The sequence below is a fragment of the Lolium rigidum genome, chromosome 3, assembly GCF_022539505.1.
Source record: "Lolium rigidum isolate FL_2022 chromosome 3, APGP_CSIRO_Lrig_0.1, whole genome shotgun sequence".
Classification (NCBI taxonomy): Eukaryota; Viridiplantae; Streptophyta; class Magnoliopsida; order Poales; family Poaceae; genus Lolium; species Lolium rigidum.
The window spans coordinates 135,003,040-135,026,003 of NC_061510.1; the positions used below are offsets into that span (position 1 = coordinate 135,003,040).

Sequence of the window (22,964 nt, forward strand, 5' to 3'; positions counted from 1 at the left end):
TTGTTTGTTGAAAAATTTCAGAAAATGGAAGGGAGTAGGCACCAACTCAACCAACAAGAATTGGAGGTGCAACAGGTTATGAGAGTTCACCGCGAAGAAGGAGTATACCCCGCTTACTACCCGTGCGTGGATTTTACGAGAAGTGCAGGAATCTTGCAAGATGTTCAAAGTCTAATTTCTCGTGCAGGGTTGGATGATTTTGTTGTTGGTGAACCATGCCAATATGCAAAATTGGCTATGTCTGTAGTGCAGGATTTTGAATTCAATTGGTCGCGATCTAACCCCATGGTTCGGTATAAAATTTATAATAAAACTGTCAACTTGCCATTCGATGATTTTTGTGCAGCAATTAGAGTTCCGCAATGGGGATCATGCGAGAAGATAAGGGGATCGCCGCAAGAGTTCTTGGACCTCTTCAAGATGATTTGTCATGGAAGAAGCTTCTCCGAGGATGGTGGTAAAATCAGTAGCATTCAACTCCCAGCTATTCGCTACTTTGCCTATTTCATTACCAAGTGCGTTCTTGCTAGAAAGAATGCAAGTAAATTATCTATCCATGATTTAGCTTTTCTAGCTGCTGCATTGCAAGGTAAAAAGACCTATAATTTGGGTGCTTTGATAGCCTATAGACTTGCTACTAACCGTGAGAAGGGAGGAATTTGTGGAGGTCTCATCGCCTCCCGTTTATTAGCTATGCATGGTGTAGAACCTCACCATCTTGATATTCAGCTTCCCATAGAGAAACTTGACATAGTCTCCATGATTAAGCATGAATTTGTTTCTGACTCATCCAATTTGAGTAACCTGTCTTACAGGATTACATTTTACAAGAAAACTTGGAGAATAACTAAGAAAACCCGAAAAACTAGTAGGATTGCCCGCATCTGTTCTATTTAACCTTGATTCCAGGGAGGATTGGTCAGTCACGGAAGGTGCACTGAATGCATACATAGAGGGAGGAGGCCATCATGCAAGAGACAACACGGAGGAGGTCGAGGAACACCTCGACTCGTCATCCGATGCAGCAAGTTCTTCGCATCAACAAGCTGGGCATGAGGAGCCTCCACGCTTTTCTTCTGCATCGGGACCTTATTATGACTACGCCATGTATGATCCACCGGCGTGGAACCCAGACCCTCGGCCGGGTTGATCTCCACTTAGGCCAAAAGCCTAAGCTTGGGGGGAGGTATACCGGCATCACTCATTCTTTGCATATTATGGTTGCTTGGATACTTGTACATACTTGTTTGGTTTCTTAGAGTGGTTTTCTAATAAGAGGAAGATGATATTTGGGGAAGTGCTTGCTCGAAAACAGATTCTGGACTGTTACTAAAAAAATTCGTGTGCGCAGCCAGAACGTTATTTTGAGCTGCCAATTTTTGTGCATGTTCCCCAGGTTGTTATCTAACTTTCATTAGTTGAACATTTTTCGAGCTGAGCAGCGGAAAAATTTCATAAAAATCGATTACTGTACTGCTGTCAAGTTTTGGCAGATTTCTGCCATCTTGCTTTTCTGTGTTTCTTTTAGTTTTCATTTTCTTGTTTTTGCTTTGTTTCTTTCCTAAAACACAAAAAGACCAAAAATATTTCTGTTGTTTCTCTTCACCTTTTGTTTATCTTGGTTTCTTGCTTTTATTTTGCTTTGTGTGTTATCGTTGGTTTGCTATAAGAAAATCCAAAAAGATTTTGCTTTGTTTGCTTGTTTCCTTTTGTTCTTGTCTCCAATTCGAAAACACCAAAAATATTTGCTGTTCTTCTTTGGTTTTGTAAAGTTCATTATGAGTTCAATGGTCTTCGGTGGCTGGAGCGTGGTTTTCATTTCCTATTATTCAAGCTACACAAGTGAAAAGGCAATAATGACGATCTGCAACAATCCGATTGTGGTGAGAGGCTGGTATGAATTCTATTTGTTTTTATTTTTGTACATATACTCATCCATGTGAGCATGCTTAGTTGGTTCATGTGAGGTATATGTCATTTAAGAAAGTCTAGTAGTTCATGATCTCTCATGATTAGCTCCAATTTATTAATATGAGTAGCATGTCATAAATATTTGCTTGCATTGTTTTATTCATAGATAGGTATGACATTGTGGTATCCTCCTCTGACTAATTCACTTGAATCAACTTGGCACATGCTCACGCATGTATATGACTGAACAAATGTCAATTAAGCCTCGATGATTTACTTTACCTCAGAGTTCTTGTATCACTTTTATGCCTCCGTTAATTTATTTTGTCGCAAGCATGATTATGACGATTCATCGCTCTCTTGATTGTCGCTTCCCAGTCTATTGCTAGCCTTCACTTGTACTGAGCGAGAACGCTGCTCGTGCTTCCAAACCCCTGAAAACCAAGTTATTCCAGAGTGTCCACCATAAATACCTATGCATGGCATTTCAAACCATTCCAAGTAAATTTTCATGTGCTACCTTTAAACCTTCAAAATGCTTCTCAATTTGTGTCAATGTTTTATAGCTCATGAGGAAATATGTGGTGTTTATCTTTCAATCTTGTCATTTACTCCTGACAGACTTTCATAATGGACTAGTGGCACATCCGCTTATCCAATAATTTTGCAAAAAGAGCCGGCAACGGGGTTCCCAGCCCCAATTAATCAACTTTCATTAATAATTCTCTTCACATATTTTGCCTCGATTTATCAGTAAGCAACTTAAATTGCAAATAGACACTCCTCCATGGTATGTGATTGATGGAAGGCACCCGAGGATTCGGTTAGCCATGGCTTGTGTAAGCAAAGGTTGGGGGGAGTGTCATCCATAATGAAACTAAAGTACATGTGTAAACAAAAGAGAAGAGGGATGATTTACCTTGCTGGTAGAAATAACGTCCTTCATGGGAGCCGCTCTTGAAAGTCTGGTTGACGAGGTAGTTAGAGTACCCACTATCATTCGTTGACAACAACAAACACCTCTCAAAATAATTTTACTCTTGTTTTTACAAATGAAAAGCTCTAGCACATGTTAATCCCTGCTTCCCTCTGCGAAGGATCAATCTTTTACTTTTACATTGAGTCTCCATCCTTTCTTTGAGCACTTTCTTGAGAGCACAACTGTCATTCTTAGTATAATATGCTTGTCCCAAAATGTGATTAATTGTGGTATAACTTTTATGCTTTTATCTTTGATAATCTCTACTTCTAGTCTTTTCATGAACTTCAAAGGTGCCCAAGCATTTATGTTTTGCTGTACAAATACGGGCAAGCGAGATACCACTTTATCATATCCCTCTATGAACATTGCAATCCTGCTGATAGATATGATTCATGATGCTCATTATTATTTTGTTGGTACTTTTTCCATGATTGACATAGCTATTAGATGATTTTATTTGCATGTACCCTGTTATGGATTGCTTAAGTACTTGCCATATCATGAGAATATTTACATCATATGAACAAATGTGTTCGTGAAAGTTCTTTTATCGCACTCAGTTGTTAACTGAATTTCTTGAGGACAAGCAATAAGCTAAGCTTGGGGGAGTTGATACGTCCAAAACGTATCTACTTTCCCGAACACTTTTGCTATTGTTTTGCCTCTAATTTGTGTATTTTGGATACAACTAACACGGACTAACGCTGTTTTCAGCAGAACTGCTCTGGTGTCTCGTTTTTGTGCAGAAATCCAACTTTCAGGAAAATCCTCGGAATTTATGCAAAAGGTCTTATTTTCCCAGAAGATTGACGGAGCCAGAAGGGCAAGCCAGGTGGAGGCCCGAGGGCCCCACACACTAGGCCGGCGCGGCCCAGGAGGGGGGCGCGCCGCCCTGTTGTGTGGCCCCCTCGGCTGGCCTCCGACGCCCCTCTCTGGACTACTTAACGCCTTCGACCTAAAAACGCACGGGGGGTTAGAAGAAATCGCCAGAAGACATCCAGTACGCCGCCACCATCGCGAAACTCCGTTCTGGCACTCCGCCGGGACGGGGAATTGGAGGAGATCATCGCCATCATCACCACCGACGCCTCTCCATCGACCAGCCATGTTTCCCCCATCCATGTGTGAGTAATTCCCCCGCTCGTAGGCTGAAGGGGATGGTAGGGATTGGATGAGATTGGTCATGTAATAGCATAAGATTGTTAGGGCATAGTGCCTAGTGTCCGTAATTGGTACTTTTATGATATTGTTGCAACTTGTTATGCTTAATGCTTGTCACTAGGGCCCGAGTGCCATGATCTCGGATCTGAACATGTTATCAATTCATTATGATATTCATTGCTTTATGATCTTACCCGCAAGTTGTATACACGTATTGCTTGTCCGGAACCCGAGGCCCCAAAGTGACGAAATTGGGACAACCGAAGGGGAAGGCGGTGATATGAGGATCACATGTGTTCACGGAGTGTTAATGCTTTGCTCCGGTGCTCTATTAAAAGGAGTGCCTTAATTTCCAGTAGATTTCCTAGAGGCCCGGCTGCCACCGGATGGTAGGACAAAAGATGTTGTGCAAGTTTCTCATTGCGAGCACGTACGACTATATATGGAACACATGCCTATTGATTGATTAGTACTTGGATACCGTTTTATTATTATCTACAAATGCCCTGCTTTGATTGTTACATGAGTTTCTCTCATCCATGCAACGCCCGTTCATCCATCCCTGTGCCTACAGTATTTTAATCCTGCTGTTTACTATAATTACTACTGCTGTCTTTGTTACTCTGCTGCTGTTATTTCACTACTGTGCTATCGCTATAAAACTATTACTATCGATAAACTCTTGCGAGCAAGTCTCGTTTTCAGTGCAGCGGAATTGACAACTCCGCTGTTAAGGCTTACTAGTATTCTTTGTCTCCCCTTGTGTCGAATCAATAAATTGGGTTTTACTTCCCGCGAAGACTGTTGCGATCCCCAATACTTGTGGGTCATCACTTAGCCCGAGCTTTATCCTCAACATTAAGAGACACTATCAGGTTTTTAACCGATATCTTATATTTCTTATGTTGGAGAGTTGTGGCAAAGTTGAAGGGGCACCTTTGCAATAATGCATCCTGCCACAAACTTGTTAGGTAAGACATGTAAGGAGTTCGATCTCTTTTGCAATGAATTGTATCTCATGAGATTGTTCAACTACAGAACGGTTGTTCACCATCCTAAAGTCATGGAAGCTCTCCGTGATTTACAATTCACTTCCTGCATCGGTTGCACCAAATTTCGCATTCAGTGCATCACATAACTCTTTTGTGTCTATTACGTGCATGCACACATCACACAGACAATCAACAAAAACATTCAGAACATATCCAACGAAGAGAGTATTGGTTTCCTTGAACTTTTTCTGATCTTCGTTAGAAATAGCTCCTTCGGGTTTGCCATTCCTAATCGTGAATACTTTCACAACAGTAAGCCTAAGCATGGCCTTCACTTTCCACCTTTTAAAGTGCACACCAGTAAGCTTATCCGGCCGCAACACATCATCAAAACTAGCCATAATTAACTAAGTAAATTTCCTACAATTAGGTTTTTGAAATGTTAGATCATTAGGAAATATTTTCATGATTAGTTCCAGAATATTAAATATGACGACATCAAATATTATCATGTGAGACTCAAACATACTAGATACACTAATCAACATGAAGAATATTACTGCAAATAGTGCAACATCCATGACTAAAACAAGCATCAGATCACATCGCACGTACCGATCGGGTGTAGGTGTAGTAGTCATCCATGCGATGGATAACATTGTTGACGACAACGTTACTGAAGACAGGTCGAAGCAGAAGGCGATGGAGACAGCGGTACACATCACCGAATGACTTGTCCGGTAGACAACCCGTGATGAAGACCTTGAGCATTCGTGTAGAGCGCTTCCCAAAAACCTAATTCACGCACTCCCGTACAAGATCGGAAACACGACTGGTTCTAGAGACCTGCTCGCCTGTTCGTCGGTGCACGCCAACGGGTGGGATGGAGTAGGCTATGGTGGCGGCGCATGCAGAGGTGGAAAAACCCTAACTCATGTGTAAGATGTGTTTATGCGGAATCCGAGTAAGAGATTATACAGGCTCACGAAACCCTAGGAAATATGGGCCACACCCACGTCGCACATTTCGAGTCGGTTACAGTAGCTCACGATCCGGGTCGATGCTCAATCCACTCAACACGAGCGCGATGTTGATATTTGCAAGGAGGAGCAATCGCATGTTGTGACGAGTCGAGATGAGCAAGGAGGAGGAGGAGTGCGCGTGTACCACTTCTCTTTTTTGCTTATTTGCAAAGGATGGAACAACCCATCTTATAAGGTGATTAACTTCCTCCTAACTTTTCATATCGAACTAAACTTTGCACTCCCACCTTTTTTTAAGGGTGTCCACCTTTTGCAACTCCCCTGTGAGCTGCCAATAACATTGGCTTAAACTCACAATAGGCTGCCACATATGTGGGCTTTGAGATTTAATCAAAATTTAAAATACTATATTGCCCAAAGAAAATAAAATGACCCATTATTTCAACAAAATTTACCTACACAAGAGGATATAAAAAATACTAGTAGACAAAGTTCATTTATTCAGAAAAAGAAAAAGTTAACATAGGCTCATGCATTCAGAACACATAACTTCAACGGAAGCTTTGAATTGAAGTTTGTTTTGCTGATGATATCAATAGTCAGTCTGTCTTACCTCCTCTCTTTGAACAGATTATAAATTGAGAAACAACTTAAATTGACTCTAGATTTTTCTGGAATATCTTCATTAGATCTAGATTTCTGGAGATAAATAATTCCTTTTTTTAAAACTAACCATTCTGTTTGAACTAGCCATTGACTTTAGATTTTTTTTTTGAGAATTTCGCCAGCTCTTTATTAATCAATCAACAAGTTCCTAGGGATACAGAGGTGTTCAGGTGGTTGAAGCAACCAGACCCGACGACCAAGCGATAAACTAACAGAGCTACGAGCTAGGCGATATGCTTCTCCATTGGAAGCCCTTGCTTCATGTCTAAACACGACGGACTGAAACAAAGTTGTCGTATCTTTGATGTCCCGGATCACCGCGCCATATCCTCCATCATATGGCTGCGTCAAATTCTTGATCACCTCGAAACAGTCACTTGCAACACAAATCTTCTGGATATTAAGATCTTGCGCTAATGCCAGAGCCTCACGACATGCCATTGCCTCAAGAGTAGCGGGCGAATAGCCAACATTCAGCGTGAGGGCAGACGCTCCCAGGAACTCGCTCGCCTCGCTGCGACATACAACGACAAGGGCTCCACCATTTCCGACTTCGCTACCGCCGCATCGGCATTCAGCTTGACCATACCTACAGGAGGCGCTATCCACTTCGGCTGATTGAGCGTGCAGACCTGTCTCCTCTGTACCACCTTCGTCCCAGGATCCCGGGGCAAGATCCTGTAGAAAATTACGAACAAATAGGAAGGTAGAGAGTGGACTCTGCTGTTCTCCCTCATGAATTAGTCTTCGGCGTGCATACCATATCGCCCACATGGTGACGATCATCTCCACCAGATTCGAGTGGTTGAGGGATTCAATCATCGAGAATAACCATTGCTTTGCTGATGGCTCTTCTGTCATGGACATGTGTTGGGTAATCTCCTCGTTCACAAGTGCCCACACACATTTCGACATCGGACAGTCGATAAGCGAGTGTCGCCATGAATCTTCAGCCCCACAAACCGAGCATGAACTCGTCGTTGCCATGTTTCGGTGGTGGCGCACATCACCAGTAGGGAGTGATTGCTGGGCCAACCGCCAAAGAAACAACCTCAGCTTCGAGGGGACCTGAATCTTCCACATTTTATGCCACAACTTTTCCTCCGCTGCTTGGTTCGAGGTGGCTGGTCTTCCTTCTAGCCAATCTTCACGCCTCTTCCTTGTATTAACCAACAAGCGGTATACGGACCTGACCGAGAGCACGCCGGATCGTTCATAATGCCACGACCATGTGTCCTCATATTGCCTCGTGCTGAGAGGGATCCTACAGATTTGTTCAATATCCATGGGCTGGAAGGATCCTCCAACGCCTCCATATTCCATGTCACAGAATCGGCCGCGATGAAGCTGCTTACATGGGTAGGAGGATTATCCTTTTTACTCGGCATTGGGCGGAGAAGATAATCCCGGGGGATCCAGTTATCATTCCATGCATGTGTGGTTGTCCCAGTGCCGATCCTTCGGATTAATCCCTGCTTCATAGCATCTCTCCCCTCCACTAAAGACCGCCAAACCTGTGACGGATGGGAGCCAACAGACGCCTCGAGGAAGCCTGTTGTAGGAAAATAAACAACCTTGAGAATTCTCGCGCTCAAGGTCTCCGGGTTCTGCAGGATGCGCCATGCCTGTCTTGCCAAAAGAGCAATGTTGAACAATTCTATATCCCGAAATCCCAAACCTCCTGAGCCTTTCGGTGAGCACATGACCTCCCAAGATACCCAATGTGTCTTTCTCTTCCCTTCTTTACTGCCCCACCAAAAATTACGGATCAACTGGTTGATGTGGTGGCATAAACCTCTCGGGAGCTTAAAGCATGCCATAGAAAAAATTGGAATTGCTTGCACTACCGATTTAATAAGGATATCCTTTCCTCCAACTGACAGTAACAACTCTAGCCAGCCTTGTATCCTCTTCCATACCCTATCCTTCAGGTACTTGAAAGCACCGTTAAGTGATCGACCAACATCAGAGGGCATACCAAGATACTTCTCATTCAATGTTTCATTTGGTACCTGTAAAATACCCTTGACAGACTGACGGACCACCTCCGGGCATCCCTTACTGAAAAAGACTGAAGATTTGTCCAGATTTATCCGCTGTCCTGATGCATCACAATACTTTTTCAGAATTTCAGTAATATCCCTTGCTCCCGCTGTACTAGCTTTAACAAACAACAGACTGTCATCTGCAAAGAGAAGGTGGTTAACATAGCCATTGACTTTAGATGATTGGTGAAAACGAAAGGTTTCTTTTTTATTATTATCACTTGATGAAGTCTGAAGATTTTCGTTGAATGGGCTTTCAGTGCTACTACATCTCAGCCTCTCTTCGCCTATGGTAGAACGGGCCCAAAATAGCACGATCCAGTGAGGGGAAAAGAAGGCCATTCTGGAACAGATCAGCCATAGGAGGCGAAGAGGGGAGAGAGGGCCCGAGAGATCCGCCTCCGCACCCATAGGTCGCCGGAGAAACAGCCGGAGCCCAGACGATGGCGTCACCGGACAGCGGCAGCACGCCGGCGCAAGGCGCGGAAGCCGCATCCGCCTCCCCTTGGCCTCTCCGCAAGCTCCAGGTCTCGCCCCCCTACCCCCCGTAATCTTAAATAGAAAGTTGCAATGTCATCGACAAATCTTGGATTGAATCATGTTTCTGAGCGCCCTTGTTTACCATAGATGTGTTACATGGCCGTAAGGAATCAGGCGTGTAACCCAATCGAATCCGTATGTAACATGGTTATCTTGAATTAATATTTTTCTTCTGTTGGGATTCGATTGCAAAAATTACTAGGTGTTCCTATTCCATTTTTGGGGAAAGAAAACATGTGCACTGATGCATGCTCAAAATTTCTCTGAACGATCCTAGATTTTACTGCCATTTTCTTTGCACACGATGCTTTTAAAGCTGCACTCGCACCGGCTACACATTTTTGTTTGCTTAACGGATATGATATTTCCATTTGTTCCAAAAGATCTTTTTTTCTTATTTTGATTCACTCTGACCCGCTTTCTGCTTGCATATGTAGAGCTTTGCTCCAGGGCTGTGGTCACAATGCAAAGCCTACGAGGACGTGTTTGTGGAGAGCGCTAAAGGCAAGAGCTATGTTTTCATGTTCCTTTGTTGGGTGCATTTGTCTCACTAGGATGGTTCCGCAATCAATGCTTGGTTTCATTTTCATTGCAGTTACCATTTCGGATGCACTGGTTCTTGCAAGCGAGCATCAAGCGGAGGCAGTTGGATGTGCCACTGTCGCAGGGTTCATCTTTTTGAAAGGTATATCTCTGGTGTTCTGAAAGCATACTGCTACTTGTTTCTTGTACTTCTATGGGCCATGTTGTGGACAAGTAATGGTCCAAGGATATTAATGTTGTATGTGCATTGAAGACAGATTTCAGATATATTTATCTGATCAAACCATGCTGTACATTATAAAGGTACTTTTGAAATGTTACATAAAGATGCGACTAGGCTATGCCATTGATATTTACGTAGACAAAAACATGGTCCCTCATTGATTGGAATTAGAAGCTGAAGAGAAACAGTTTAGTTTTATAAATCCTGAAACCAGAGAACTATGGTCCATCCACAGGATGCCAGATTATTCGTATACTTAGTACTTGTTTACAAATGTACAAACTGGTTTTAGCCCGAGAAAGCAACAAAAGCTAGACGCCGCATGGACATACTAATCACGAGCTAACAAGGAAAATCGTCTGATGTGTTTTACTTTTAGACGAATGATGGAAAACCTGTGAATTTGATGCTTTGTCACTCATATGTCTCCTTATATTAGTAGTCCGGACTAATGATTAGTATTATAGAAGATTCGTTTCAGTTGCAATTGCACAAGTTCTTTGTCTTAATGTCCTCTTGAATATAGTGGAGGTTTCAGAGTTCTGTTGTACCACTTAAGCAGGAAAAAGCTCCATTATTTCAATATATTATCTTATTTATTGGAGCTAATACAGTATTCATCCCAAATTGAGGTTTTATGTCCTAGCAGTGATATTTTTTTTTGCTTTCTTGGTTTACTAATTCCTTATTGAGATACAAACCTGGAAAATGGTACTCAGGAGAGAAAGTGAACTTTACAGGGCCGGTGAGCTCTGTTAGCAAACTCAAATCTTGAGAAAGTGAACTTAGTATGGGCAAAACTTTCATGAGAAATTACTAAATAAATTAATAGACAGCTGTATATCCATTTTAATCACATGTCATTTATACAAGTACTTGTTAGCATCGATTACTAATGGGCATTTTACTTTTGAAGGCAACATTTGACAAAGCTTTGTGCATAAGTTGCATGTGAGATACTACTGTATTTGGCAATGATCCATTGAAGTAGTCTATGTTCTGTTCCTGTCTATGAAATGTTGATGCTTGCAAAGCCTGTGGTATTCGTATTGGATATGTATTTGATACTATATGTGCCGGAGACATACTTGATATGTATCCAGCAAGTATGGAAGAATTAACATTAAAGAAAGAAAAATTGGATACAGGTTGGCACAGCCCAGTCGAGTAAGGGGTATCTCAATCCTCCCCATGCCGCATGGCCTCCTTTGTCCTGATTCTATTGCCCCTTTGTCTTGACGGCAGTGACTCCTAGACATAGACACCTCTGCCAGCGTTATGAACTCCTCTTCTTGTCATCCCAACGACTCACCCAGTGTCCCAACGACTCAACGGGCAGTAAAAATGTTCCAAGCATGCCACATAATTTATTATTCAATTGAAACAAAGAGTTACACATATCCGCATATAAAGCATTTTTTTTTGTAAAATGTCACATCCCCTTATCTGTATCACCACATCAAGCAATACCAGGAAGAAAACAAAGTGGGAGAAAGGGTCTGCAAATGTTATGCAGATTAGCAAGTGGGATTGGTGCCTGGGCTTAATTGTGTGGATGGTGTGTTAAGTTAATTAGGATTGTTCGATCACATATTCATGTGATGCACATGGCAACCATATCCTTCTAATACATACATGGAATAGCTCAAAAGTGGCCCTCTCCCTATATATTGGCTGATTTTATTTGTTCATTTTGATGAAATAACACTATTTTTTTGCCTATCAGGCCCTCGGAGATTCTTATACCGCAATACCCTGGGTCGTTTTAAAACGGAGAAGGTATAGTGCTTGCAACTTTGGTTATGCTAATGAAAAATTTATCAGACATCTGTAACATATTAGATTTTGTATGTTCAGAACTTCTGAATATCCATATATTTAATGAAGATAGAATCATGTAACTATGATATCTTCAAGTACTCATGCTGGTAAATGCTTTGTGGTTTTAGTCATGACTGAGTACCGATTCTTCTATAGCCTACCTTGTCCAACTGGGTGGGTCATAAGCATGAAAACCATGGCAGACAAACATTCTTTTCCTTCATAAATGTATGTATCATGTTCTCCCATTTTTTTACAGGATTTACTGAATGATGTTGAAGAAAGTATGATCGAATATAAAACATCTATTCAGAACTTGAGAAAGAATTCCAAGTACACCCTCGACAAAGTAGTGATTGGTGAAAGTGATCTGCAGCGTGGACGAACTGATTTGAGGTAGTATGCATGCAGTCGTTTCTAATCATCTACTGCCATTTCATTGAAAACGCTGTGCTCAAGAATAATCCTTATGTATGTTTTATGGTCATGAACTTTGCAGATCTACTGGTAAGCAAATCCAATCTGTTATAGGTTCAATTTACAAAGCAGAATCCACAGCTGCAGGTATCGAATTCTTTTCCAAAGGCTGGTGTTTTTTATGTATAATTTGAAGCATGATCTCTGCAGATAGGGGGCCATGGGCCACATACATCCTTTGATCACTTAGTTATATAATTCTTTCAATATTTTTTCTTGTGGCCCTAGGTTTGATGGATCGACTAAGAACCATTCCTACCAGACAGTCTCTTGAATTGCGAGCAGAGGTTAGTGAAATAGCTCTATGTGTTAAAACTTTGTCTCCATCTATTATCAAAAGTTACTTTCAACTTAGAATGTGTTTTTCCAACTTTCAGGTGGCTTCCATGGCGTCTGATTTGAAAAAGCAGAGATATGTCCTGGAAGAAAGGGTGAACCAAATATCTGAATATGGTGTCCGGGTCTGACTTTCGCGATCTGCAGACAAGCATAGAATCGCTTCTGGGCCTTTCATGCAATAAACTGAATCACAGAGGGTGATGCTGCTATTTCTAATTAGACAAGCATCTTCTCGGGATTATGACCTTGTTTTTGTTAGCATTTGAATACAAGGTTACTCGCAGAACCATCATTGACTTCGCCTGTCATTTACTATTTGCATGTGTGGAATCTTGCCCGTACTTGTCATTCACATTGCTTCTGCTGATCATTGCCGACTATTATACTCTCTCCGTTCCATATTAGTTGTATCTTTCATACTCGTACGGAAAAAACTTTGCTTTTTTGCTTAAGATGTATGCTGCTGCTGCTTCATTCATTTTGCCTGTATCTCATGCAACTTTGCGTGCGCTCTCTGGCTTGTGTGTCAATGTGTTATTCTAGTTTGGAAATAAGAACCACAAGGTCAACTGCGCTTTTTTTTTTCTTAAGGTGTATGCTGCTGCTGCTTCATGCATTTTGCCTGTATCTCATGCAACTTTTTGTGCGCTCTCTGGCTTGTGTGTCAATGTGTTATTCTAGTTTGGAAATAAAGAACTACAAGGTCATATCAAGGTGAGGGAAGCTCCGCTCAACAGATACAAGAGGTGACACTGACAGTGACAAAGGTTTCATTTGCTCATTCTTATATGAAGTCACAAGGTCAACCCTGAGTTACTTTCCCCCTCCCCCTCTCTCTCCCCACCGCCCTCGTTGAGAGACCCCTTTTTCTTCCCGGCTCTCCTCCCCCTTACCTCTGGTGGCGCCACCGGCCAGAGTGGATGGGGGAGGAGAGGCCAACCCTCTCTACTGTATAGCTGTAGGATTAGGTTGTCTACCCATGAAGAGTATGGCGCTATGCCATTAGAGTGGAGCGGTTTGCTCGATCTGTTCGGCCAGATTGGGTGTGTTCTAGGGTTCGTCTTCTTCGTTTTTCCGCTTCAGTGGTCGGAGTTGGAGGCGACGATGGCGAGCATCGCTTCCTTAAATAAAGCCGAAGCTTCTAGAGGGGGTGATTTGGGGATGGGAAGCTCCACCTTACTTCTGTTTCTGTCATGCCGTGGCGGTGAGGGGAAACGAAGTGGTGCAGCTCCGTCCTTCTTCAAGTGGCTCCTTCCCCGGCGGTGGATCTTCTTCGACAAGCGCATCCAGCTGGAGGCAACCTTGCCTCGGCTATCCTTGGCCGTCATGGTGGCCAAGCATCTGCAACCTCCAACTCGAAGGCCTCTCTCCGTCCTGTTTGCTGGAGCTCGGCGCCTCGATGCCGCCAAGTGGTTCATCCCTGAGGGCTTCAAGGTGACCAGCGACGACGGTGTTTCGCCGAAAAGGGGCGCTCGAGCTCTCTGGCCCTGCTCCTCGGCGGTGACGCCTTGAGGACGCCGACGTCTTGTGGCAGAGAAACCCAGGGACTCGATTGCTTTTTCAGATTTGTTGCTAGGGTGTTTCTTGCAAATGTGCAAGCCTTATCTTCAAATTCTAGGTTTTTTAGACAAGAGATGTAAAGGGCCTGTATGAAAATTGTACGTTCCGCTAATATATGATCCACTATCTTGTTAAAAAAAAGGTCAACCCTGAGTTAGAGACATCTTGATACGGAAATTCAATTCGGCTCCCGAGTGCGTATACTCCCTCTACCAAAAAATCATATTTTGAAATATCGAAAAATTTGGACAAAAAATTCTACATGTACATTTCCATAATATACGTGCGTTCGTCAAGTTTCACGAAAATCCAATATTTTGTGTGGTCTATATAAAAAAGAGAAAGTTTATCTTGTAAAAAGCATTATTTTCAGCACTGAATTTTGTCTTTTTACACACGTCACATGATAAGTCGAATTTTTATGAAACAACTTTGTGAGCACGTAGCACATGAAGATGTACATGCGAACTTTTAGTTTCAATTTTTAAATTTTTTAAAATGTATGTAAAATGCATTTCAAAATATAGGGAGCATATGCACCCATGTTCCAAAACACCGCTTCACATCTTGATATCACTTCTAAGAGCAAGTTTAATAGTATAGCCAGCTGATGGCTATAAGCTAAGTGCCATGTCATCTATAGCCAACTTAGAGCCAACATATAAAATAGTAAGCTATAAAATGTAGTATTTTATCAATATATGACTCACCTTTCACTTTCACAAAATACCTAGGAGCACGTGCTAGAGCTGACTCTTGTATAAGAGCAATTCCAACAGTGCAGCCGGGTGCTAGCTATAAGGTCAGCTATAGTCAGCTTATAGCTAACTTATACATTAGTTGACTTTAAGGATTGATAACTTTATGTGTAAAAGGTCCACCACACATACTCACAAAGTGCCTGGGAGCACATGCAAGAGCTGGCTCTTGCATGAGAGCCCATCTCTCTTCTCTCTTCACTTCTCTCTCATCCACCTAAGCAAAACAACACTATTTTAATTCTTATAGCCTGCTGAGTTAGCCTTATTGTACTTGCTCTAAGAGCTCACTTCTCTTCTCTCCTCATCTCTCCTCCAACTAAGCAATAATATAATATTTTAATCCTTAGAGCCAACTGGACTAGAATTTATTGTACTTGCTCTAACTTATTGTACTTGCTCTAAATACTTCTTCTGCCAGCATTCAATGCATATTGATATCGACCAAATTGTCCTAATTCTAAACACACGCCCGTCAGTGTCAGCTGAAAGGCCAGTCAGTAGTAGTATTCCTGCTTGCTGCTCCCCTAAAGGCAAGAGGCAACTAAACTTGACTGCACCTAGCCACTTACCCTTTACATCTGCAGCAATGACTGCTCCCCATGGATCACATTGGTAGAATCTAGAAAGGAACCACAAAATTTTGCTCTCAGAATGCTGAGTTACCTGTAAAGTATAAGACTTCAGTGGAAGTGATCAGTAGATCACGCCACTGCTCCTAATCTGATACAAAATGTTATTGTTCCTAACCCTAATCTAGACAGTTGATCACATTTCCGCAGAAAAGCGGAGAACAAAATGAAGGCCCTCGGATCTATAATATTGTGATGGTCATAAACAGTATCAGCTGTACTTTACTCCATTTATCCCTTGTAGCTGTTGCTCCCGTCTTGTGGTTCAGTCTCAGCCTTCATTACCATAACTACCTGCTGGGAGAAGTTTGTTGCTCTAAAATCAACGAGCTTGGCTTTGTAGCCATGAAGATCTTGCTGGGGACTCATTTGTTTTGTTAGCTTCAAATCGAGAAAATCTTCTTAATCTGTTAATCTTCAGCCGAATTGAGGGAACCTTTCGAGCTATGGTCTTCCAGATCATCTGGACAGCATCGTCGTGCTGAGACGGGTACTGGTATTCAAAGTGTCGTTCGACCTCCTTCAGTTTGTTCCACATGCTTGTCCACTCCTCTTGACTTATTCCTTTAATCAGGTTAATCAGAAAGTCCTTCTTGACTGCATCTGCGCCACGCACTATGATGCAGAACTTGGAGTAGTCAAGGACATCTTCAAACGGGAGCTCAATCTCGTCGCTGATGATGACGGGCACACAGTGGCTGACTATGGAATCGAACAGGCGGTTGGAGGACGGTGTGTCCCCTGCAATGTTGAGGCAGAATTTGGACGCCCGCATCCCCCGCGTCGATTGCTCAATCCCATTTCCGGCCACACTCCCAAATGAGAAATGCACATCTTTCTCATCTTTGAGAAGATAATACAGTTCCTGCCGGATGAAACCACCCTGCAACATTGTGTAGTCAGAAGATTATAAACCATTCATATTTGACATAATTCATCCATTCTCAGGACCTCAATTTTCAGACGGTCAATAATTACTAGATATTGCTTACTAAACCACCATATTAGACAATTTTACCACAAATGTGAGAGGGCGACATGATTACAGATATGAATTATGGTTGTTAACCTTATGGATCATAGAACTACTTAAGTACTCTAACTGGGCTTATAAATACACAGATAACACTCACATGAAGGAAGTGATTACCTACCAAATTGAACGAAGAAAGCAATATACAGCAGTTTGAAGTGATTGCCAACTAAAGTAAGCTGGATTAGCCTATTAGGGAAGGAGGCAAAGGCAATCGCATTGATTTTGCAACAACGACATTCCAATGCAAGTTTCAAAGCAAGTGCCACTGATGGTGTCCAGAGGAAGATCGTGCAAGCATAGGACTGAGTTCTTAAATGAGTAGTCAAGTAGACGTCAAACATTCTCAAATGTATATAGGGGAAGAAGACATGCAAAGGAATTGTTTAACTATGGTCACATTATTAAATTAGAAGTTGAGTAATCCCACCACGACTTTGATAGTATTTCTGCATCGGCTACAGCAAGAGAGTTTTTCATCAACAATATCGTTGCATCAGAGGGTAGGGGGTACTCACATCTTTCCTGTAAATGGCGCCTTGGAAGTAGAGCAGCGTCGGTCGTTCGTTGTATCCGGCGGTGTCATTGAAGAAGTTGTCGACCATGTGCAGGTAAGGCGCGACGACGTCCTTGTCGACGTTGGCGACGCTGTGCGGGTACCTCCCGAAGTCGCATAGGACGAAGACGCAGGGCCAGAGCCTGTAGCGCGCGTGGAGCATCCCGTTGGGGTGGTGCGCGAGCACGACGTGGTCCCTCCCGCCGGACCTGCGCCACTCGGGGCGCGCGGCGAGGAAGTCGAGGAGCCTCCGCTGCAGCGCGCGGTCCTCGGTGGCCCGGGCCTTGGAGTGGCGGTTGAAGCTGAGGGAGGCGAAGAAGGGCACGAAGACGACGTCGGCGGTGGCCGGGTCGCGCACCCGCGCGGCGGTGCACGGCGTGGGCGCGCCCTGCTCGGACGCGAGCAGGTCGAGCGTGAGCCAGTACTCGATGCTGTGCTGCAGGTTGAGCCCGCCGGGGTAGTTGGGAACGTCGTGGGGCGTGAGGAGGTCGGGCCACGGGGCGGTGGTGGTGGTGGTGGCGGGGTTCCAGTCGAGCAGGCCGAAGTGGAACTCGGGGGGCAGGTCGTACATGTAGACCCGGAGGAGGGCCTTGTCTGGGTCGCATTTGGTGGCGGGGGTGGGGGAGCGGAGCCCCCCCTGGCGGTGGGTGGCGGGCGCGGCAGCGGAGTCGAGGAGGAGGTACCAGGAGGCGAAGAAGAGCGCGGCGGCGAGGGAGAAGAACCAGACGAGCGGGCTCCGGCAGGAGGCGGAGGCGGCCATGGCGGCGCTAGCGGTGGGCGTGGCAATGCGGGGCGGCGTGGCGGGGGTGGGCGGCCATGGCGCTCGGATCTGAGGGAGTGGGGATACGTGTGCGGGCGGGGTGGGTCAGTGGCGGCCGCGGTGTGGTGCCTCGGGTGGAGGCGTCGCGTGGGGCTACCCGATCGAGGGGGTCGGATCTGGGGGGTGTCGACGGTGAACCGGGGAACGGCTTCTTCTTTCTTTCCAGATCCACGCAAGGACGCACGCACTTCCACCGCTTTGTTGTCGCTGCCCTTTTGCCGCTTTCCTAGATGACCTTGGAAATACACTGATTCGCCAAGGCCATGTCCAAGTGAATCCCACCTTGAGCGATTTACATACAAATAACCTTTTCTGAAACTATAGGACAGACTGTCCTCCGAGCAAACTATTTTATCCATCTAACCCTTTGCGTGGCGCCCCTCTTATGGGCGCCATACATGCCCGAGTGGCGCCAGTGTGGCCGGCGCCACTATCCCATCCGACGTGATGTCCTCGACGCTGAGGTGTGCTCTAATCTGATGTGGCAAGATGTGTGGCGCCGCTCTCGTCGGCGCCACACTTTCGTGGCAAGGGCGCCACACATCCTGTTATGTGTGGCCGCGCGAGCCTGCCCCAGCCCGACCCAGCCATTCTCCTCTCTCTTTTCTTCTTCCCTCATGAAAGGTGGCCGGCTCACTCTCTCCCCCCCCCCTCAAATCCCTACTCAAATCTCTTGGATTTCGTCAGATCTGTCCGTGGAGATCGTTCCCAACCCGTTCCTTGAGGTAATCTCCTCCGTTCCCCTTCTTTTCATCCATTGATTTTGTGTATTTGGTTGAATCTACATGTGAAACCCTAGATGTGTATTTGGTTGATTTGAGGGTGGAGATGGATTTGGTTGGATGTTAGGGTTGTTGAAGTAGGAGAAATGGTAGTGTGCTAGTTTGTATGGGTAGATTATGTTGATTATGGTAACACATGTGTGTATGTGTTGTTCCCATTATGCTAGGGGGATGGAAAGAATTGTTCATGTTCATCATGTGGACAAGGATGCTTTCTTGAAGGGAAACATAGAGCCGGACCCGGAAGAGGTTGACTTGGTGTTTGACCTTAGCCCTAGCTTTGCGGAGGTGGTAGCACAAGTGAGGGTTGAGTTGAATTGGAATGAGCCAAATGATGGTGTTGAGCTAGAGGGAAGACATAATGTCGGGTTTGTAATGCACACCCGTTGGAAGACAATGCGTATCAACTCCGAGCAACGTTGGTCCGTTTACAAGGAGACGGTGGCCGGGTCACAAGACAAGGCTTTGAAGTTGTTTGCAACCAAGACGGTTGATGCTCGTATCGAGCTTGACCTTAACCGGCCCTCCTCCCCCGTTCGACAGAGGAGTCCACCACCCATGAGCCAAGAAGAAGCCACCCAATCTCCCATTGCACAACAACCTCCATTGGAGAATGAGTATGGCGAGCATGACGATGGTGATGATGGTTTCGAGATGAATGACAACAATGTCGGTGATTTGGATAAATATTTGACGCAAGAGGAGATGGACCACTCCATTCCTTATTCCCGATGCTATGCGTCGGACTCGGATGATGATGGAACCGAAGAGGAAGTTGACGAGGATGGCTTGACGGCTAAGGAAGCCGAAAGAGCCGAGATCTTCAAGAAGGTAACCAGACGGGATATTCGGGTACCATTGTTCCGTGATGTTAGTCTTGCGGATGGAGCCGTGGTTGATGGTGGCAAAAGTTTACTTCTTGGAGCTAGGCCAATATCCAAGAGAGATGTGGATGGTAGGACGGCTATGATATCTAAAGGGCTCACGTTTGATACCTTCTTGGAATTAAAGATATGGTTGAAGGAGTTCTCCATTAAGCATCATTGCCCTTACATCGTTGTTCACTCGGACTAGAAGAAGCGATACATGCTAAAATGTGTGGATAAAAGGTGCCCATGGGTTGTCTGTGCAAGACCTTTCAAAAAAGGGCCCTCTTGGCACATAACAAGTTGTGTAGCAACTCACATGTGCCGGGGGTCGAAGCTTGATGGCAAGGATGCGCAGCCGGACCACCGTCAACTCACATCCGAATTCATTGCATACAAGCTCTCGGCGGAGATATCATCACTTCCTACCATGAGCATTAGGTCCGTGCAAGATACGGTGAAATCCCGGTTTGCCTACGACGTGAATTACGGGAAGGCATGGAAGGCCAAACAAGCCGCATTCAAGATGTTGTACGGTGATTGGGAGGAAGCATACAACCGAGTCCCTAGGTTGTTGTTAGAGATGGCCGCAACTAACCCGGGCATGGTGCATGTGGTGGAGCCTTCCGCAACCAAAATGACATTGCATGACGGTAAAAGAGTGAGGGTATTTCACCGTGTATTTTGGTCATTCCAGCAATGCACGAGGGCATTCGAACATTGTAGGCCGGTCATAACCGTGGATGGTACCTTATTGACCGGGCAGTACAAGGGCACACTATTGGTGGCAATAGCAAATGATGCGAGCAACCGTTTACTACCACTGGCTTCTGCATTGGTAGAGATTGAGAACAATGATAACTGCCAATGGTTTTTCCATATATTGAGGACGAGGGTCATACCACCCTCAAAGGAAGTGTGTGTCATCTCCGATCGTCATCAAGGAATTCTCAATGCGGTGGAGCTTGCCATTCCCGGGCATGCTCCCTTGCACCACCGATGGTGCATGAGGCATTTTTGTGCAAACTTCTACCGGGCATGCAAGAGCAAAGAGTTGTCTGACCTTCTTCAAGATTGTTGCCTCGCTTACTCTGAGCTCCACTTTGCAAACCTATACAACGGCTTGCTGAAGCACAAAGACCTCAACGCGAGTGGTCAAGAGTTTCTTCATAGACACCTTATATTTAACTCAAAGTGGGCAAGAGCTTATGATGAGGATGGGAGGAGATATGGCCAAATGACAAGCAACATTGCCGAGTGCTTCAACAATGTGTTGAAGGGTGTATGTGCATTGCCCGTGACGACAATCATTCAATACACATTCGAGAAGTTGAATGTGTATTTCCAGAACTACACCGATGAAACGGAGAAGGAAATTGCTAGGAATTGCGAGTTCCCAATGAAGGTTGAAGAGTTCATGGAATTTCAGGCGAGGAAGGCGGACTCCCAAACGGCTACATGTTATGACAATGTTGACTGGGTTTACCAAGTGAATGAGCCGGGAGGCACCACACAAGGTGGTGTCCAACACGGAGGCCGGGCTTTCCGTGTGTCCCTAAAGACATGTGAATGCACATGTAGGAGGCCCTCTTTGCTTCATTTGGCTTGCTCCCACTTGCTAACAATGGCACGCACTAGACGTGCCGACTACAATAACCCGCTCACCGTTCGGGAGTACGAGTTCTCAATCGAAGCCACAAAGAGGACATGGGCTCCAAGGTTTTCTCCTTACTTGGATCAATCACAATGGCCGGAGTATCATGGAGTGCAAGTTTGTCCAGATCCGGAATGGAAGGTTGTGAAACATGGAAGAAGAAAGACAAAGAGGTATCACGGAGATATGGATAGATGGGGTCATTCGGGAAACAAGTTATTCCAAGAGGCTCGCGAGCCAACTAATTGTGGATCATGCAATAGTAAGGGCCACAATAAAAGGAAGTGTACATCCGGCAAAAAATCAAAGGGCAATGATGCTACCACAAGTCAAGCATCAAGTAGCCAACAAGCTTCAAATCAACCTCCAAGCCAACAAACCCCAAGCCAACAAACCCCAAGCCAACAAGCTCCAAGCCAACAAGCTCCAAGCCAACAAGCTCCAAGCCAACAAGCTCCAGGCAACAAGCCCTACGGCAACAACATCCAACGCAACAAGCTCCAACGCAACAAGCTCCAACGCAACAAGCTCCAAGGCAACAAGCTCCAAGGCAACAAGCCCCATGACAACAACCTCCAACGCAACAAGCTCCAAGTCAACAAGCTCCAAGGCAACAAGCCGCAAGGCATCAACCACAATGGCGACAAGCTCCAAAGCAACCAAGGATTCATATAGGGCTTAGTAGAGGTCGGCATGGTGGCCGTCGGGGTACTAGTATGCTAGGATACTGATACGTCTCAAACGTATCTATAATTTCTTATGTTCCATGCTACTTTTATGATGATACTCACATGTTTTATACACACTTTATGTCATTATTATGCATTTTCCGGCACTAACCTATTGACGAGATGCCGAAGAGCCGCTGTCTGTTTTCTGCGTTTTTGGTTTCGAAATCCTACAAAGGAAATATTCTCGGAATTGGACGAAATCAACGCCCAGGGTCTTATTTTCCACGGAGCTTCCGAAGACCGAAGAGGTTACGCAGGTAGGGCGACGAGGCGCCGCCACCATAGGGCCGCGCGGCCAGGTGGGGCCCGCGCCGCCCTATGGTGCGGCCCCCTCGTCGGCCCTCCGACGCTGCCCTTCCGCCTACTTATAGCCTTCGTCGCCGAAAACCCCGTACCGAGAGCCATGATACGGAAAACCTTCCAGAGACGCCGCCGCCGCCAATCCCATCTCGGGGATTCGAGAGATCGCTCTCCGGCACCCTGCCGGAGAGGGGAATCATCTCCTGGAGGACTCTTCATCACCATGATCGCCTCCGGATTGATGTGTGAGTAGTTCACCCCCGGACTATGGGTCCATAGCAGTAGCTAGATGGTTGTCTTCTCCTCATTGTGCTATCATGTTAGATCTTGTGAGCTGCCTATCATGATCAAGATCATCTATTTGTAATGCTACATGTTGTGTTTGTTGGGATCCGATGAATATGGAATACTATGTCAAGTTGATTATCAATCTATCATATATGTGTTGTTTATGTTCTTGCATGCTCTCCGTTGCTAGTAGAGGCTCGGCCAAGTTGATACTTGTAACTCCAAGAGGGAGTATTTATGCTCGATAGTGGGTTCATGCCTCCATTGAATCCGGGACGGTGATAGAAAGTTCTAAGGTTGT

General features: G+C 44.9%; 2 protein-coding genes across 2 annotated transcripts; one reads left to right on the forward strand and one right to left on the reverse strand.

The window, feature by feature from the left end:
* The first annotated feature begins 9,121 nt into the window (after window positions 1-9,121).
* Window positions 9,122-13,135, forward strand: LOC124702367 (RGS1-HXK1-interacting protein 1-like). Its single transcript, XM_047234506.1, has 8 exons — window positions 9,122-9,267; window positions 9,718-9,784; window positions 9,876-9,965; window positions 11,773-11,825; window positions 12,127-12,263; window positions 12,367-12,431; window positions 12,573-12,631; window positions 12,722-13,135. Exons 1-8 carry the CDS (start codon window positions 9,184-9,186, stop codon window positions 12,809-12,811), a joined length of 645 nt encoding a protein of 214 aa, XP_047090462.1. The 5' UTR covers window positions 9,122-9,183; the 3' UTR covers window positions 12,812-13,135.
* Window positions 13,136-15,652: 2,517 nt separating this feature from the next.
* Window positions 15,653-17,994, reverse strand: LOC124698259 (probable arabinosyltransferase ARAD1). Its single transcript, XM_047230764.1, has 2 exons — window positions 17,185-17,994; window positions 15,653-16,516 (listed from the first exon to the last, which is right to left on the reverse strand). Exons 1-2 carry the CDS (start codon window positions 17,980-17,982, stop codon window positions 15,956-15,958), a joined length of 1,359 nt encoding a protein of 452 aa, XP_047086720.1. The 5' UTR covers window positions 17,983-17,994; the 3' UTR covers window positions 15,653-15,955.
* Window positions 17,995-22,964: the final 4,970 nt, after the last annotated feature.